General features: G+C 51.7%; 1 protein-coding gene across 1 annotated transcript in view; it reads left to right on the top strand.

Annotated features, from left to right (window-relative positions):
• Positions 1-4,463: 4,463 nt before the first annotated feature.
• LOC107123475 overlaps positions 4,464-18,826 on the top strand; it is a gene marked incomplete at its 3' end in the record, with an annotated part of 50,425 nt that continues 36,062 nt past the window's right edge. Inside the window, exons 1-2 of the mRNA XM_015426730.1 lie at positions 4,464-4,521; positions 10,261-10,840. Coding sequence (XP_015282216.1) covers positions 4,464-4,521; positions 10,261-10,840 — 638 coding nt within the window. The remainder of the gene's footprint in view (positions 4,522-10,260; positions 10,841-18,826) is intronic.

Here is an 18,826-nt window from a genome sequence, read left to right as displayed (position 1 = left end):
AGCCATGCCTCCTCCCCGCTTTATCTGGCCCATGTGACCAGGGCCTACATCAAGATTTTGTATTGTTTTGTATTGTACTCATATTATCCCTTGGACTGCAAGGAGATCAAATCAGCCAATCCTAAAAGAAATCAACCCTGACTGTTCCCTGGAAGGCCAGATAATGAAACTGAAGCTCAGATACTTTGGCCACCCAATGAGAAGGGAGCACTCCCTGGAGAAGACCCTGATGCTGGGAAAGATTGAAGGTCAAAGAAGACGGGGACGGCAAAGGATGAGAGGGTTAGACAGTGTCATCGATGCAACGAACATGGAAGTTGAGCAAACTTCAGAGGACGGCGGAAGACAGGGAGGCCTGGCGTGATCTGGTCCATGGGGTCGCGAAGAGTCGGACTCGACTGTGCGACTGAACAACAATATATTATCATTTGCTGGCTTTACTTATGTTCATGAAATGTACTTCATATATAATGAATGAATGCTAGTTAATACAGGAAATTTGTTATAATAATACAACTAAGTGTGTTAAAGATATAGAAGAGTAATTTCCTTTGGTGTGCCCTATATTTTCCCTGGAGAGAATGGCTGCTTCGAAGGGTGGACTCTATGGCTTTGTACCATGCCGAGGCCCCTTCCCTCGCCAAACCCCGCCTTCTCCCGGATCCACTTCCAAAGTCTCCAGGTATTTTCCAACCCAGACCTGGCAACCCTAATTGGATCATCAGGTTGCAGGCAGCCAACATACAGTAACCCATGTAGGTTTTCAAGGCCAGAGACGTTCAGAGGTGGTTGGCCATTGCCCGCCTCTGCATAGAAACCCAGGACATTCTTGATGGGTCTATCATCCGACTGGGGATGAACCCTGCTTCGCTTCCGACATCTGATGATGCAGTGTTCCCTCTAAGCTGAGTTAGTGTGAGCTAACTCACAGTTATTTTAGCCTCCAGCTCACACGTTTTTGTTGTCGCTCAGGAAGGAGGGCTCCAGAGCAAACGAATCTGTGCAGGAGCCAAATTGCTTGCTCACAACTTTGATGCCAGGAGATCACTGTTAAATAGTGGGTTTAACACAGCAGAGGCGAAGACATAGTGATTTCAGTAAGCAGCAGTTTGTTGCATCTCAACAAGATTGCTTTACATGGGGCAACCTAAGCCACTCCCAGCCCCCATGCGATTGACGAGTTCAAATGGCCTCCAGGCTCCAGATTGGCTGGTTTCCCCCAGGGGCCAATCCGCAGACAGGTTCCAGGATCCTGCCTGCCTTTGTTCTGGGGCTTCAAGCTCCAACTAGGTGGCCTGCGCAGACATGCCTCCCCACTCTCCATCTAGGTGGCCTGCTGGACAAGTCCAGGCATGCCTCCTCATGCTGACTACTAGCACCCCCAGCAGCTAAGACTGAGTGGAGGATTGCACGTGTCCGGACATAACACTCACAAAGTAGAATTTTTGCTCACAAGACTCCACAGCTTAGAGGGAGCATTGCTGATGAGATCAGTCTAGCCTGGGTCATCCAGGACAGGGCAGAGACAGAAGGAGTTTGCCATTGCCTGCCTCTGAGTCATGACCCTGGACTTCCTCGGTGGTCTCCCATCCAAGTACTGACCAGGGCTGACCCTGCTTAGCTTCCGAGACGGGACATCCAGGTCAGGGCTGCTGTAGGCTTATGGAACTGGAGAAACGAATGCAAACAGAAAACTGCTCAGGCGTTATATCCCATGATTCAGCCTAGCGGGCTGCAAAGGGAGAAAGCAAAGTAGGAAAGGCAAGGCGATAAAAATACAAGACGCCGTGTACTAGGCTACGATCCTATTCCCTTATAAAAGCAACCTCCCATTTTGCTGCAGTGCTAATCACTTTGTAGAAATGACCTCCTGATAGGGTTGCCAACTCTGGATTGGGAAATTCCTGGAAGGTTTGGGAGCACAGCCCAGCTAGGGCAGAGTCTGGGGAGAGGGAGGAACTCGGCATGTGATGCGGCAGAGCCCGCCTTCTGAAGCTGCCGTTTTCTCCAGGGCAATCATTCTCTGTAGACCAGGAGAACTCTGGGCCCCACCTGGAAGTTGGCAACCCGAGATGCTGGAGGCATGCCCACAAGAGGGCTCGCTGGCGGTAGCCCCTACCCACTGACAGGCCCCCCCACCATCTGACAGTCTAAGGCAGGGGTGGCCAAACTTGTTCAATGTAAGAGCCACACAGAATAAACATCAGATGTTTGAGAGCCACAGGACACGAACAAATATCTCTATGTAATAATTCTGTTTTGGTAGTGGCACTCTCCTGAACATTCCACACACTCCCAAATCAGTTGGCTCCCTGATCTGTCACTCAGAAGCTGTCCCTATCCACTGGGTGCGTTGCCTGAGTCTCGCCTCCAGTATTCTAAACAGTTTGCTGTTCCTTTCCCCCCAATAGCCAGTTGGAACATAGAGGCCATTTGCATATGCGGCCTGGTTGGCCTTTGCCTCTAACATTCTAAACAGTTTGTTGTTGCTGTTGGGAGTCATTGAATGTGTCCTGAGGTAAAATACATATCTCAATCTTCCCTTAAATGGTCACTGCAGTTGCCAGTCTCCCTGTGGGGCCTGGAGATCTCCCAGAAATCACCATGTTCCCCAGCCACAGCACATCATTTCCCCTACAGAAAATTTCCCAGTTATTACAATGGCTGCTTTGGGCAGTGGACTCTATGGCATTATACCCTGCTGAAGTCCCTCCGCACCCCAAACCCTGCCCTCCTCAGGCTCTGCCACTCAAATCTACAGGTCTGGCCCTCCCCTTAGTATTGCCAGCCTCCAGGCAGCACCTGGAGATCTCCAAGATCAGTTCTCCTGGAGAAAAGCGCTGCTTTGGGCAATGAACTCTATGGAATTATACCCTGCTGAGGTCCCTCCGCAACCGAAACCCTGCCATCCCCAGGATATCTACAGGTATTTCCCAACCCAGAGTTGGCAACCCTGTAACTGGCTATCGAACCGCTTTCCAGACCCTTGGAACCCAGAAGACATGGCATAGGAGGAGGTGCTTTTCTACCTTAGCTGCCACTGCATAACTCCAAATCAACATAGGTCAGGGGTGGAGGTAACCATACCTGTTATCATGAGGCTGTCCTCCCGTACTACCCACTTGGGGCAGCAAAATGACTTGAGACAGCCCTGCCTTATAGCTAAGCAGAAGGAAAGAAACATGGCTTGCCTCCTATTTTCCCCTTCCTTCATTCGCCCCACCAGCCAAAGCCGGGACACTCACCTGGAGCTTCCTTCTAGAACTCGTTGTATTTCTTCCCACAATGGGCCTTACTCCTAGTTACACATATTACACATGCTTTTATTTTAAAATGTGCACATTTGCTTTTATTAAAATGAAATGAGACTGCCAAAAATAAAAAAACAAAAGGGGCAAACACAGATATTGATAGTGATATTTATTAAGTAGGGTTGCCAAGTCCCCGCTGTATGTACAGCGGGGGACTCCAGCGCCGCTCTGGGAGTGCGCGCCCCCCACAACCACGTCACCTGGAAGTGATGCAACCACGTCAGGTACGCGGGGGGCGGGGCCACAATCATCCGAGGGAAAACCATAGAGTTTTCCCTCGGATGACCGCAGCCCTGCCCCCAACGCGCCCGACGTGACTGCGTCACTTCCGGGTGACGTGCTGACGCCGGGCACGTCGCGTGCTTTGGGGGTGAGGTTCCCCTGGGGCCTGATCCGCCGGCGGCGGGTAACGGGCCTCTGTGGTGGGGGTTTTACCGCCCCCCAGGGGGACTTGGCAAGCCTATTTAAGTCCAAGTACATTTATTTGTTTGCTAATGATATTTACTTGTCTAAGAGAAAGAGAAAGAGAGGTGAAAAGAAGAAAAGAGATGGAAAGAGAAACAAAGAAAGCAAATAGATGGGAGGGAAGGAGGGGAAACATGGCTCCCCTTCACTTCCCCAGCTGCCCTCCCAGGAGCCACACAATATTGTGAAAGAGCCGCACGTGGCTCCTGGGCCACAGTTTGGCCACCCCTGGTCTAAGGCATTCTGATGCTGATCCCCTGGAGGCTGGCAACTCTAAAAGCACTGAACAGATTCATGATGCGAATATTGTTTAAAAATGAAGACTGGGATATATCATCAAGACTCCTGCCTGATTATCAGCGGGACTCAGCGGCTGCAAATGTTTTTTGGTTCAGTAGGTGGGCCCCCGGAGTTCTCCCAAACTTATGACTGGTCTCCAGATTACAGAGATCAGTTCCCTTGGATAAAACGGCAACTTCAGACGTCACAGCAATCCCTCCCTAAACATTCCCCCCTTCCAAAAGTCCGTACCCCAAAATGTCCAGGAATTTCCCAGGCTACAGTTGGCAACCTTTGTACTGCTCCAGTTTCCATCCTTTATGGATGTTTGGCTGAGTTCTTCTCAGCTGTGGCTCCAGAAATGCTATCTCCCCCAACCCCCGTCCATTGGTATCACATTTTTGAGCTATGGAGCCTTGGAGTTACAGCTCATCTCCAGACTACAGAGAGTGTCAAACCTTGCTAGGTGAGAAGAAAAACACAAAAGGCTCTACATCTGACAACAGCACTACAGATAAGATTAGGATCCACATGCAAAAAGAACCTCCTCAGGAAACAGGAAACATCCTCAGGAAACAATCCTGTGATTTCAGGGACACTCCCATTCCACCTAACGAATCCTGCCAGCCTCTGAGTTCGTTTCCATCACTGCTTTATCAAAGACGGAACAGAATGTCTTCCCGTGCGTCCATTTCTTGCCACATCTCACGATCTTTGTGAGATCTGAGCAGCTGCCCTTGTGCCTGTAAGCAGCTGTAAATGTAAATCTGGGAAAAGTCTCGGCTGGAAACTTACATATTCCGAATGGACTAATTGTCCAGCCTTTCAGTGTCTTGGAATACGATACTGTGTCCTGTTTGAGTTAGGCTATGTTCAGCCAGTAGATATAAATTACCTGCCTACCATTTTTCTTCTCACCTGGACACAGAGAGTACTTCATCCTTCACAGCTGCAGGCGAAACGTCAGGCACTACAATGCCAAGAGCACGGCCACACAGCCCGGAAAACCTACAACTACTAGTGATGCCAATATAGTTGGTTACATTGCTTAATTGTTGTTTCACGGTTGTTTCTTATCTTCGTCTCTCCCCCCTGGAGGTTGGCAACCCAACCAGCATCATTGTTGTTTAGCAAACCACTTAAATGCATGGCTCAATTTTTTTTAAAGAAAACTTTTTCGAGTGGCTGGAAGGGCTTTTAACCGTTTGCGGGTGCCCTTTCGACCCCCCTGTTGCTAGGCAGAGGCCTTCAAAAGTTCTTCCTGTAACGGTCAGGATACCTCCCTGGAAGGCACTCAGTCTTACGTGCCCAAGGAGAAGGCTTTATTCCAGGAGGCTGCCCTTCCTCTGCCCCGTGGTTTGCGGGGGCCGAAATAGACCCTAAGAGCTCCCTCTTTGTTCTGCGAGTTTTGAGAGTGCCCGTCTGCAAGCCGTTCCTTTCCCATTTCCCAGCCTTCTTTGTGCTTTTAGAAGTCAAGGAACCTGGCAGAGAGAAACAATTCCTGAGCAATATTAGGCCCTGAAAGGCCATTACTACTGGAACGGTTGCCGCAGATTAAACCGGGGGGGGGGGGGATGAGAGTGAAATGGAACTTTAGAAGCGGTCTATCTTTTATTTTGAGTTACCCAGGGAAAGACACCGGGAGTCACACCAAGCTTGTGGGTGTACCAAGCGACTCCCTGTTGGAAACAGGATGCTCAAGGAGATGCGGTTTGGGCTTAGGGTCCCCAGGTCCCCCTTGGCCACCAATGGGGGATGGGGAGACAGGGACCTCAGTGAGAGCCAGTTTGGTGTAGTGGTTAGGAGCAGAGGTCATTTCGAGGGGGGTCGCAGTTCCCCCGGGTGAGGTGCGGGGGGTTGGGCACACAATGAAGCCCCGCCCCTGCTTCCGGCCGCCCCGCTTCCAGCCCTCATTCAGCCAGGAGGAGGCAGGAGAAGAGGGAGGGTAAGTTGCTTCCTCCCCGCCTCCCCCCACCCCTGCCTGCCTGGGGCCAGGGAGGGCCTTGGTGGGGCTTCCTCGCACTCCCGCCGGCCTTGCAGGTCCACTGCCGGGCCTTATGATGTCAGGGGGTGTGGCATATGCTAATGAGTTATGCTAATGAGTTCCCCTAGCTCTTTTTCTACGAAACGACCCCTGGTTAGGAGCGTGGACTCTAATCTTGGAGAACCGGGGTTGATTCCCCACTCCTCCACATGCAGCTGCTGGTGTGACCTTGGGTCAGTCACAAGCTCTCTTGGAGCTGTTCTCTCAAGGGCAGTTCTCAATAGAGCTCTCTCAGCCCCACCTGCCTCCCAGGGTGTCTGTTGTGGGGAAGGGGAAGGAGATTGTAAGCCGCTCTGAGATGCCTTCTGGTAATGAAGGGCAGGGTATAAATCCAATCTCCATCTCCTCCTCCTCCTTCTTGGCACAATGCCATAGAGTCCACCCTCCTAAGTAGCCATTTTCTCCAGGGGAACTGATCTCTGTAGTCTGGAGATCAGGATCCCCAGGTCCCAGCAGGGGCCCAATCCGCCACCGGCCAGCTGGCCGGCAGGGGAAGCACCACTCCTGAAAAGCCCCCTCCCGCAGCGCCGGCACCATGCAATCACACCACCTAGAAGTATTCAATAATGTTCACTACACTACTATATAATGATAATGATAATAGAAGAAAAAAACAAGTGTAGTCAGGGCTATTTTTGGGCAGGAACGCACAGGAACGGAGTTCCAGCTGGCTCCTGAGTTGGCCATGCCCAGGAACGGAGTTCCAGCTGGCTCCTGAGTTGGCCATGCCCAGCAGGAGCTCATTAGCATAATAGGCCACACCCAACAGCAGAAACTCATTCGGATTGGCTACATTAGGAGTTCCTGCAACAAAAAAAGCCCTGGGTTTTGACCACAAACAAGGTCAACAGAATAAGAAGGGAAAGGTGGGCGTGCCAGTGTGGGTTTTCAATCACAGGTTCACCTGTGCATGCATTGAATGTCACGCAAGAGTAACTCCGTGCGTGTATAAGGAACAGTCAAGTGTACACTGAACACGGACTGTGTGTGTGCTCATTGTAATAGGGTTCCAGAAATATCCCGAAACCCTGCAAAAATGACATAGAGGCCAAGAGCCATCTCCCTCCATGTTGTCTCCTGGACAGACGTTCAGAGCTTGATGGGTGTCCTCTTTAGTCACCGACCGTGGCTAGCAGCCACTCATGGATCCATCCTCCCCGAATCTGTCTTTCCCCTTGTTAAAATCATCTCTGCTCGTGGCCATTACCACATCCACAGGCAGTAGATTGCATAATTTAATTGCCTGTTAAGTAAAGAAGTACTTCCTTTGGTCCACCCAGAGTCTGTTGCCCATCAAGTTAATTGGGTGCCTTGAGTTCTAGTGTTATGGGAGAAGGAGAAATAGCTCTCTCTGTCTACTCTCTGCCCCCGGCATCATTTTATAAACCTCTTTCAAGAACTGCTCGTGAGAGAACAGCTCCGAGAGAACTTGTGACTGACCCACAGTCACACCAGCAGCTGCGTGTGGAGGAGTGGGGAATCAACTCCGGTTCTCCCAGATTAGAGTCCATGCACTTAACCACTACACCAGACTGTCTCTCAGAACTGGCCATGGGTTCAGGATCGCTACTCGACTTGATCCAGATAAAGATGGCTCTGCTCCCAACTTGAACGTCCGACCACTAGAGCGGCTGCCCAAATGGCCTTTTCCATGTTCTCATTTTCCTCAGTTGCATTGTAAGTTCCTGTTTCATTGGGGTTTCTGTTCAGTGGTGTTTTGCTCCCCCTAGTGGTCAATCTGATATCACACCAGTTTATGTCCAGCATTAAAAAACAGCAGCTTAAATCTACAGGGAAACATAAACCACTGTAATGTCAAATTGAATGCTGGAGGGATCAAAATACACACACACCCCGAAACAGGAATTTACAAGCCAGGAAAATGAGAATACAGGAAAGCGCAATGGAGAGAACAATAAGACGGAAAACTCTGGGGGTGGGGGTGGGGTAGAATATTTTCTGAGTTATTTCCTACTTTCTATAAATATGTGTGTGTGTGGGGGGGGAGGCTAAAATAAAAGACTGTGTCTTTCACACAGGAGAAGAACCTCTCTGCACGTGGCTGAAACACACATTTTCCTGACTTTTTATTTCTTTTAAAAGCTGCTTTGCATCTGAGGTGAAACGCACTTGACAGAGAAACGACTCTGCCCTTAGACCAGTGGTGTCAAACATGTGGCCTGGGGGCCAGATCAGGCCCCCGGAGGACTTCTATCAGGCCCGCAATGGAACTGGCTGTCTTCTGCTTCTTCTTCCAGTTCCGATGCTGCTGCGTCCTTGTAGGTTTGCAGTTTACAAATACACACTTGAACAGCATACTCAAGATTGCAACAGCACAGGCATTTTGATGCAATAATTCAGAGCAAGAGGTGTCCATTATCAGACACTGTTAAATAAAGAAAATATTGCAAGAGTGCTATATGTTTTAAGCATGTTTTTATTTTAAATAAAAGAAACCCTTTGGGTATGTGTCCTTTATAAAGTTTATATCTCCGCTACCTGGCATTACATTTTATGACACACACGGCCCGGCCCAACAAGGTCTCATTTACGTCAGATCCGGCCCTCATGACAAATGAGTTTGACACCTCTGCCCTTAGACTCTTGAAAATAAACCATTGCTCTTCTCATGGGGGGAAAAGAATGGTTCAGGGCCATCCAGTGTTTGGGTTATCTTGGCCTTGATTTGTGTTCGTTTAAAACACACAGGTCTCTGTCTAAAGGTTTTTCTTGGTGCTGCTGATTTTTGTTATTCTTCTCTGCCTCCTGGATAGCCCAGGCCAGCCCCATCTTCTCAGACCTCAAAAGCTAAGCCGGGTTGGCCCCGCTTACTGTCCGGACGGGAGACTAGCAAGGAAGTCCAGGGCCACTACAGAGGCAGGCAATGGCAAACCACCTCTGAATGTCTCTTGCCTTGAGAACCCCATAAGAGAGCCAGTTTGGTGTAGTGGTTAGGAGCGTGGACTCTAATCTGGGAGAACTGGGTTCGAGTCCCCAGTCCTCCACGGCTGCTGGTGTGACCTTGGGTCAGTCACAGTTCTCTCGGAGCTGTTCTCTCAAGAGCAATTCTCTCAGAGCTCTCTCAGCCCCACCTACCTCTCAAGGTGTCTGTTGCAGGGAGAGGAAAGCAAAGGAGATTGTAAGACGCTCTGAGACTCCTCTGGGTACTGAAGGGTGGGGTATAAATCCATTCTCCTCCTCCTCCCCCTCTTCTTCAACTTGAGAGGGTTGACCCTGCCTCATTCTGGAGTTAGGGCAGCACATGAAAAGTGCCCCTTCTCTATTTCACCCTCCCAACAACCCTGTAAGGTAGTTTAGGACAAGAGAGAACAACAGGCTTTATAGAGGAGTCAGGATTTGATCCCAGGCTCTTAAGGCCTATGCTGACCCTCTAAGAACTCTAATAACATCAGAAGACCCCTGCTGGATCAGACCAGAGGTCCATCTAGTCCAGCATCCTGTCTCACACAGGGGCCAACCAGTTCCTCTGAACGGCCAACAACAGGGCATAGAGGCCAAGGCCTTTCCCTGATAAGAACACCAGAAGAGCCCTGCTGGGTCAGACCAGTGAGGGTCCCTCTAGTCCAGCATCCTGTCTCACACAGCGGCCAACCAATTCTTCTGGATGGCCAACAACAGGGCAGAGAGGCCGAGGCCTTCATAAGAAGAGCCCTGCTGGATCAGACCAGTGGTCCATCTAGTCCTGCATCTTGTCTCACACAGTGGCTAACCAGTTCCTCTGGACAGCCAACAACAGGGCATAGAGGCCGAGGCCTTCATAAGAAGAGCCCTGCTGGATCAGCCCAGTGGTCCCTCTAGTCCAGCATCCTGCCTCACACAGTGGCCAACCAGTTCCTCTGGAGGGCCCACAACAGGGCACAGAGGCCGAGGCCTTCCCTGATAAGCACATCAGAAGAGCCCTGCTGGATCAGACCAATGGTCCCCCTAGCCCAGCATCCTGCCTCACACAGTGGCCAACCAGTTCCTCCCAACCGCCAAGAACAGGGCATAGGGCCTGAGGCCTTCCCCTGATGTTGCCTCTAGCTCTGGGATTCAAAAGATGAGTGCCTCTGAATGTGGAGGTTCCCCTCAGTCCCCAGCAGCCCTTAACAGACTTCTCCTCCAAGTGCATCCCATGAAATCGCTGGTTCTCCCTGGCAGCGCGCAACCTCTCCCCCTCCCACCTCTCCAAAGCCAGAGAGCCCTATCCAGGCCGTCCGCCTCCCAACGCGGGCCCGTCCCTTAGCGCAGGTGCGCTCAGGCGGAAGCCATGCGCGCCAGCCGCTGCGCCTCATGCTCGGCGGAGAGCGCTGATCTGCCGCAGATGTCGTTGCCTTCGGGTTGGGCGAGACCAGGGCGGCGATGGCGGCCGGCGGCCGGCAGGAGGTGCTCTTGCGGCGCAGGAAGAGAAGCGAGCCGAAAGGGGGAAAAACACACACACAGAGAGGAGAGCGCCAGAGCGCACGCTTGGCCATAACAACCCAGCCGTCGCCTCCTCCTCCTCCGCCGCTGGCAGGATTCATCAGACCGGTCGTGGGGAGGGGGGACACGATCCGAACGACGGAGGGGATGTTGAGGCGGCCGCTGCCGCCGCCACCTTCGCCCGCTGGGAAGCAGTGCTCTTGAAGCGGAGGAGGAGGGAGATCTGGGCAGCCAAGCCGGCTCCCCCCCCCCTTGCACTTTGCAAGTCCGCCAGACGAAGGGAGAGCCCCGGCGAGCCTTGCGGAGCCAGGAAAATGGAGTGAGTACCGCTTCTCCCTCTCCTCCTCCCTCCCCCCCCCCCCTTCCACCCACCACCTCTCTCCTTGCGCATCGCCGGGCGCATCTGTGCCGAGGGACTCCAAGGCCATTGTTGTGGGCACGGCTCGCCAGGGACCGCGCCGGGCTCTCCTCCTCGCCCCAGGGCGCAGGCTCCCTCCCCGATGTGCCAAGCGGGGGCTGAGATCCTGATGATGCCCATCTCGTTTACCTGTTGGCGTCGCCGGCTTGGGGGGCGCTGCTGCTGCTGCGTGCTGTCCTCCCCCCACCACCACCACCACCACGCCGCCGCCCCATCCCTTCTCGCTCGGATACCTTTTGCAGTGACTCAGACAAATCTTCGCCTCCCCGGGCAGGGATTCGATCTGGCTCGGCTCCCCCTTTTCCCTGCCGTCCAAGACGCGTCTGGGGGCCGCGGGGGGGGGGGAGTCTTGTCTTCTTGACGGTAAAGGGGGGTACGGTTTGGGGTCATCTTTCGGCAGAGGGGCACCCCCCTTTCCTCTGATGGCTTCGGCTTGGCTGCTGATAACCTGCAACATTTGCAAAAAAAAAAGAAAGAAAGAAAGATAAGAGGCCCTTGTGGTGTCCAAAACAAAACATCCAGCGGTTAAGACCTCTTAGAAGGAGCAGCGAGGATGGGCATGGGATGAGTTTAAGAAGGGGAGCATCGCCCAGATGAGTGTGCTAGGTTTCTTTCCCACCGTGGTGCTTCAATTGCTGTGCAAATTAGGATTTCCCCCACCCACCCAGGTTTCTGCCAGGTTGGTCTTGCAGTTGCCTTTCCACCGGGCAAAGTTAGGAGACCAGCCCTCCCAGGTCTAGGTTGAAGCCTTGCCTGGAGTATTTACAAAAAGCAAAGGGGGGAAGGATGGAATGCTACCACTGGGCTCCATACCCCCGCCCTGCTGCCAAGAGGGCACAAGGATTGTGTTTTCTCCAGCAACCTCCGCTAGGAATTGCTGGCGCCGGGAGAACCTCCCAGGAGGGCTCCCCGACCGAGCTGTCAGGCCACGCCAGCGAGCAGGATTTGATGTCAGCCAGGATTTTGCTTTCCAGCTGCTGCGGCGATTATATGGACCACCATTCCCTGCCTGACCCTTCCGCCTCTGCCCAGCGGAATGTTTGTGGACATTCCATGACCACCACCCCCCATCCTGGTTCAATTGTGTTTGGTTAGTGGTTTTAATTGCCTCCGCTCTAGTAAATGCGAACTGCTTTTGCATCCATGCGTATGCCCAATGGCTCTAGGGCAGAGTCGAGCTTGGATATAGGTTCGAGTCTCGCGCCGCCTCTGTTTGTCGGTTCGGTGTGTGGCTGACCACTCCGGCTCCCTGCAGACAAGAGCTGAAGGGAGCATATGAAAAAGTTCAGGAAGAATGAGAAGAGAGAAGAGACTTGTGCACAGTCACGAGGGTGCAACTGGGCATGCATTTCGCTCTCTGTCACATTCCACTCACACACAACTCTTCTGTGTGGCCGTCCTTTGGATACCACCCGAAATCGAGCTGCCATAGGCTCCGGAGGTTGCCCGAGCCACTGAAATGGATCGGTAGCTATGGAGGTGTCACAAACAGTGGTCTGACTTTGGTTTGGGGTTCAAATCTCGGGTGACTTGGTTTGCCTTGTGGGGCTACGCTGTGATTCCCCCTGGAATAGCTACGAGCCCTTCTGTTTGCATTCATTGGTCTCCCCGCGGTACCTGATGTAAAGGTCTTTAAAAGATTCCTTGCGCCTGGCCTTGCCAGTTGATCAACGGACACTGCACCCTGGTCAGGGGTCTAGAGTTTCTCTCTTACTGGGTCAGAACTATTTCCAGGGGCCTAGCGATGTCAGTCTGCGGCAGGAGGGCAAGATTTGGGTCCAGTAGTACCTGAACGACCGACAAGATTTCCAGGATATCTGCTTTCAAGAATCAAAGCTCTGACGAAGGTGTTTATTTATTTATTTGTTCAAATTTATAGCCCGCCCTCCCTGCGATGGGTTCAGGGCGGCTCACTAATAGGGCAACATGTGCCAGTAGTTAAAACACAAATAGGGCAAAAAATGCCAATAGTTAGTGGTTTTAATAGTTAGTGGTTATTGGACGAAGGGTGGATTGACTCTCGGAAGCGTATACCCTGGAAACTGGTCGGTCTTTAACGTGCTACTGGACCCGAATCTAGGTCAGAACTGCGCGTGGAGCTTTGCAGATTAGCCTCTGGGGGAAAGGATAGGTCCCTGCCCCAAGAAGCATGTTGTCTACATTTGAAAGGGAGGGCCGGGAAATCTACCAGCAGGGATATTTCCTTCCGTTCCATTCAGGCAGCTTAGAGAGCTCACCTTTCCGGAGACGCCACCTGGCAAAAGGAGATCGATATCTTGGCTGGGAAAATCCAGCATTTGGATCGGCGGCTGTCGAAAGCCTCTGATGAGGGACCCTCCGAGGGTGGCCAGCAACGCTCCCTCTGAGCTGTGGCGTCTTGTGAGCAGATTCTACTTTGTGAGCTCCTGGCATTAGTGGGCGAGTGAAGGCGACTGCGTCGATTCGCTTGCTCTGGAGCCCTCCTTCCTGAGCTGAGACAAAAAGAGGTGAGCCGGAGGCTAAAAAACTGTGAGCTCAGAGGGAACACAGAGGCCAAGTCCTCCCCGGCTACCCATGGAAGACGGGGAAGGGGGAGTAGGGTTGCCAGCTCCAGGTTGGGAAACTCCTGGAGATTCGAGGGTGGAACCTGGGAAGGACAAGGACCTCAGTGGGGCACAGTGCCACAGACTCCGCCCTCCAAAACATCCATTCGCTCCAGGGGAACTGATCTCTGTAGTCTGGAGACGAGCTGGAATTCCGGGGGATCCCCAGGCCCCACCTGGAGGCTGGCATCCCCAGTCCCTCCAGAGGCTGGCCTGCAGTCTGAGCCCTCCCAGCAGTGGACCAATAGCAAGCTGGTTCTCCTCTGGCTAAGATCTCAGTCGGATGCTTTTTTTTTGGACACCTTTCACTCCGGAAAGCAACGCCCATTTCCTGGAGGAATGGGCTGTCTGGAATCCAGATTCCCGAGATGCAGAGAGGTGCACCTGTTTTTCCTAGGGTTCCGAAAACATCTGTGGAGGGGCCCATGCAGGAAGGCCCCCCGAACAATGCTCCCTCTAAGCTGTGGAGTCTTGTGAGCAAAAATTCTACTTTGTGAGCTGCTGGCATTAAAGTTGTGAGCGAGCGATTGGGCGACAGCATCAATGAGTTGGCTCTGGAGCCCTCCTCCCTGAGCTAAGATAAAAATGTGTGAGCCGGAGGCTAAAAATCTGTGCGCTGGCTCACACTAACTGAGCTTAGAGGGAACACTGGCTCCGAGCATTGTTTCTCCAGGCCGGCGGCAGACTTGGAAACCCTGTCTTTCCTTGATTGTTTGCCTGAGCCAGGAAAGAGAAGGGTCTGTTTTATTTCTGACTTGTGATCAGCGTGACGTGGACTGGGCTTCCCGCTTGTAGACCGCTGACCTCTGGGAAAGTCTAGCCCAATTCCTTCTGCCCAGTCTTGGCCCATTGGGGTGGCTCTCAGTTGATTTTCGGATCAGGGTGTAAACTCCTGCCACGCCCGTGGATTCATCTGAGCAAGACTTCTGCCCAAGTCCTGCTTTGAGTACAAGAATTCCGCCTTGGAGTGTGGAAAGTAGCCCAGAGATGACCAAAGAAGGAGGTTCCCCCCCCCCATCTCAGTTTCTTTGCAAGTGGGTCAAGATGAGCTTTGCTAAAACTGAGCTGCAAAAACTGCTCAGAATGATGGGCGTGACTCCTTTCGAAGCGACTTGGCTGCCAAATGAAGGGCCCCCCCACCCCACGAGGGCTCAGTTGAAGTTGAGTGCCTTCCTGACGTCGGCTCCTTTGCACATTAAGGCAAGCTGTGCAAAACCTGAGCTGTAAGATAGCTCAGACCTATGGCTTAGTGAAACCAGAGCCCTTTTTTTCCAGGCTTATGTTGCCGCTAGATAAAACCAGCTGAGCAGTTGGATCAAAACACAATGGTGATTAATTCGTTAGTAATTAATTGGGATGAGCTTTGCAGAACCTGAAGTGCCAGAGGGCTCCGAACGAAGCAGAAGATCTCATCAGACCCTCGCTCCTGGCAGCACTTCTCTTGAGTCAGGGCTAAGCTCCTTTTCACAGCCAATGCTCAGCGCAACAATGTGCAGAGGAATAGTAAAGAAGTGGGTGCCTCTGAACATGTGCAGAGTGCCATGCCAGCAGCTGACACAAATCTAGGACAAGGGATCTGAGATGTCCGGCCGGTGACTTCCCTCTGCAAAGCACAAAGGCATCCACAAAAGGCCCCGTGGCAAATTCACAATGGTGGTGATTAGAGATAGGTGAACCTTCCCGTCTTTTACCAAGTTTCGAAAACAGAGAGAGACCTGCTGTGTGGCTCTGAGCATGTGCATCACTGAATAATACGGTTGCCAGGTCTCCCCTGGCCACTGGTGGGGGGTTGGGTTGCCAGATCCAGGCTGGGAAACTCCAGCAGGAACCTCAGTGGGTGGGCACAGTGCCCGACAGTCCACCTTCCGAAGCATGCATTTTCTCCAGGGGAACTGGAGAATAAGTCTGTAATTCTGGAGAGAGCAGCTGTGATTCCAGGGGATCCCCAGGACTCACCTGGAGGTTGGCATCCCTATGTAACCATAAGTAGTGCCAGTACAGCTCGAACTGGGAAGGGACTTTGTCCAGGCAGAACTGGGTTCCTGCTCATGCAAGTGCTGGTCAGAATTGCATAATACAACTCAGATGTGCAGTTTAGTAGTTCTATATGCAGAGAAAGTTTAAACAAGTTGCTTCCTTTTAACAAACCGACACGCATATCGCAGGGCTCTTTTTGTAGAAAAAACCCAGCAGGAACTCATTAGCATAATAGGCCACACCCAACAGCAAAATCTATTAGCATATTAGACCAGACCCTGACAGCACCACTCATTAGCACATTAGGCCACACCGCTATGTTACCAGAAGTGTGGTCATCCAGCCACACTCACCTTTCCCTTCTTATTCTGTTTACCTTGTTTGTTGTCAAAACCCAGGGCTTTTTTGGTAGCAGGAACTCCTTTGCATGTTAGGCCACACACCCCTAATGTAGCCAATCCTAATGAGTTTCTGCTGTTGGGTGTGGCCTATTATGCTAATGAGTTCCTGCTGGGCGTGGCCAACTCAGGAGCCAGCTGGAACTCCGTTCCTGTGTGCCCAAAAATAGCCCTGCGCATATGTATGATCTTTCAGGTCATGACTGGCTAACACGAGCTTGTAAACTCTACTACAGACTAGCAACTTAGCTGGACTTATTAGCAACCTGGCTTTGTTATAGAATGGGGTCACGTCTTCTGCTATCCTAAACCCAATCGGGTCAGAACTTGGAAGCTAAGCAGGGTCTGTCCTGGCCAGTGTTCCCTCTAAGCTGAGTTAGTGTGAGCTAGCTCACAGTTCTTGAGCCTCCAGCTCACACATTTTTGTCTTCGCTCAGGAAGGAGGGCTCCAGAGCAAACGGATTTATGCAGGAGCCAAATTGCTTTGCTGCCAGTAGCTCACAAAGTAGAATTTTTGCTCACAAGACTCCACAGCGTAGAGGGAGCATTGGTCCTGGCTAGTGCTTGAATGGGAGACCACAGAGGAATTCCAGGATCCTGACGTGGATTCTGGCAATGGCAAACCACCTCTGAATTTCTCTAGCCTTGAAAACACTATGGCAAGGGTGTCAAACATACGACACGTGGGCCAGAAGCAGCCCATCTAGGGTTCATATGCAACCTGTGAGCAACTGGTCATTGCCTTTACTGCAAGATGACAGAGGCCAGGCATTATGTCCAATGCTCCCTCTAAGCTGTGGAGTCCTGTGAGCAAAACTTCTACTTTGTGAGCTACTGGCATTAAAGTTGTGAGCGAACGATTTGGCTACTGCATAAATTGGTTTGCTCTGGACCCACCCTTCCTGAGACAAAAATGTGTGAGCCCGAGCCTAAAAAACAGTGAGCTAGCTCACACTAACTCAGGTTAGAGGAAACACTGATTATGTCCCTGTATACTGTCCCACTGCTAATGCATAATGGATGGTAGAAGCAGGAGGGTGGGCATCCGTGAGATACTGTGAGAACGTTTTAAGCCTGTGTGTATTTTGAGTAAAAATAATATTGTTTGTTGGGTTTGCCTATGTCCTTGATAAAGTTTATATTTCCCATACCTGGCATTGCATTTTATGGCGCACATGGCTCACCCATACTGACATTTATGTCAGATCTGGCCCTCGTAACAAATGAGTTCGACACCATGCCATTACAAGGTCACCGTAAATCAGCTGTGACTTGAGGGCAAAAGCAACAACAAATCCTAAGCCACTGACCAGGTGGGGCTCTGCCAGTTTGGTGTAGTGGTTAAGTGCGCGGACGCTAATCTGTGAGAACCAGGTTTGATTCCCCACTCCTCCACTCGCAGCTGCTGGATGACGTGGGGCAAGCCATAGTTCTGTCAGAGCTGTCATTGAAAGAGCAGTTCTCGAAACAGCTCTCTCAGCCCCACCTACCTCACAGGGTGTCTGTTGTGGGGAGGGGAAGGGAAAGGAGTTTGTAAGGTACTCTGAGACTCCGAGTAAAGGGTGGGGTATAAATCCAATCTCTTCTTCTCTTCTTCTTCTATTGCTGGGTACCTGGGCTCCGCTGACCCCGTCTCAGCGGCCTGTTTATGAAATGACCACTGGCTGGACACCTCCCCGGTCATGACCCCTTGTTCCAAAACTGGGAGTTGTCTGATCGGTGAGGGGAAAAAAACATGCAGGGTTTCCTACCATTTGTTTCTCCAGCCATCCTCCACCCCATCCAGTCCTATTTTGGGAGAGTGTTCAGGCAAGCAGGGTGTGAGTTGCATCAAGAGAGGTTTGGGGGGCATCGAGACTTCCCCTCCGACCTTCGCCTCCGTCAGCCCCCAACAGGCTCAGCTGTGCCTCCTGACTAGGGTTGCCAACCTCCAGGCGGTGCCTGGAGATCTCTTGGAATCACTGCTGATCTCCAGACCAGGGGTGTCAAACATACGGCCCCTCCAGGGCTCTGACCCGGCCCACAAGCGACTGGCATGTATGGAAATGTAAGATACTCCCCCTTTTATGGTATCCCTTGGAAGAAACCTAGTCTTGCACATGATTAAGTACATTTATTGGGGCTTTTTGTGCCCCAGTTTGGTGTAGTGCTTAAGTGCGCGGACTCTAATCTGGGAGAACCAGGTTTGATTTCCCCCCTCCTCCACTTGCAGCAGCTGGATGACCTCGGGCAAGCCATAGTTCTGGCACAGCTGTCCTTGAAAAAGAGCAGTTTCTGTCAAGAGTTCTCTCAGCCCCACCTACCTCACAGGCAATGTTCCCTCTAAGCTGAGTTAGTGTGAGCTAGCTCACAGTTTTTTAGCCCCCAGGTCACACATTTTCATCTTCGCTCAGGAAGGAGGGCTCCAGAGCAAACTAATTTATGCAGTAGCCAAATCACTCGCTCACAACTTAAATGCCAGTAGCTCACAAAGTAGAATTTTTGCTCACAAGACTCCACAACTTAGAGGGAACATTGCTCACAGGGTGTCTGTTGTGGGGAGGGGGAGGGAAAGGAGTTTGTAAGCCGCTCTGAGACACCTTTGGGTAGTGAAGGGCGGGATATAAATCCCTCCTCCTCCTCCTCCTCCTCTTCTTCTTCTTCTTCTTCCCCAGTAAATCAATTGCTTTCACTACTAGGAATCAGTTGCTTTCGTTTGTATTTTGAGTAAAAATAATATTGTTAATTGGGTTTGCCTACGTCTTTTATAAAGTTTATGTCTCCGGTACCTGGCATTGCATTTTATGGCACGCATGGCCCGGCCCGACAATGTGACATTTATGTCAGATTTGGCCCTCGTAACAAATGAGTTTGACACCTCTGCTCCAGACAGTGTTTCCCCTGGAGAAAATGGCAGTGCGTGTGTGTGTGTGTGGGGGGGTCTCTACAGC

The sequence above is a fragment of the Gekko japonicus genome, unplaced genomic scaffold (genome assembly GCF_001447785.1).
Source record: "Gekko japonicus isolate JY-2015 unplaced genomic scaffold, Gekko_japonicus_V1.1 scaffold3464, whole genome shotgun sequence".
In the NCBI taxonomy this organism is placed as follows: Eukaryota; Metazoa; Chordata; class Lepidosauria; order Squamata; family Gekkonidae; genus Gekko; species Gekko japonicus.
This window is presented reverse-complemented; position numbering and strand designations above follow the sequence as displayed.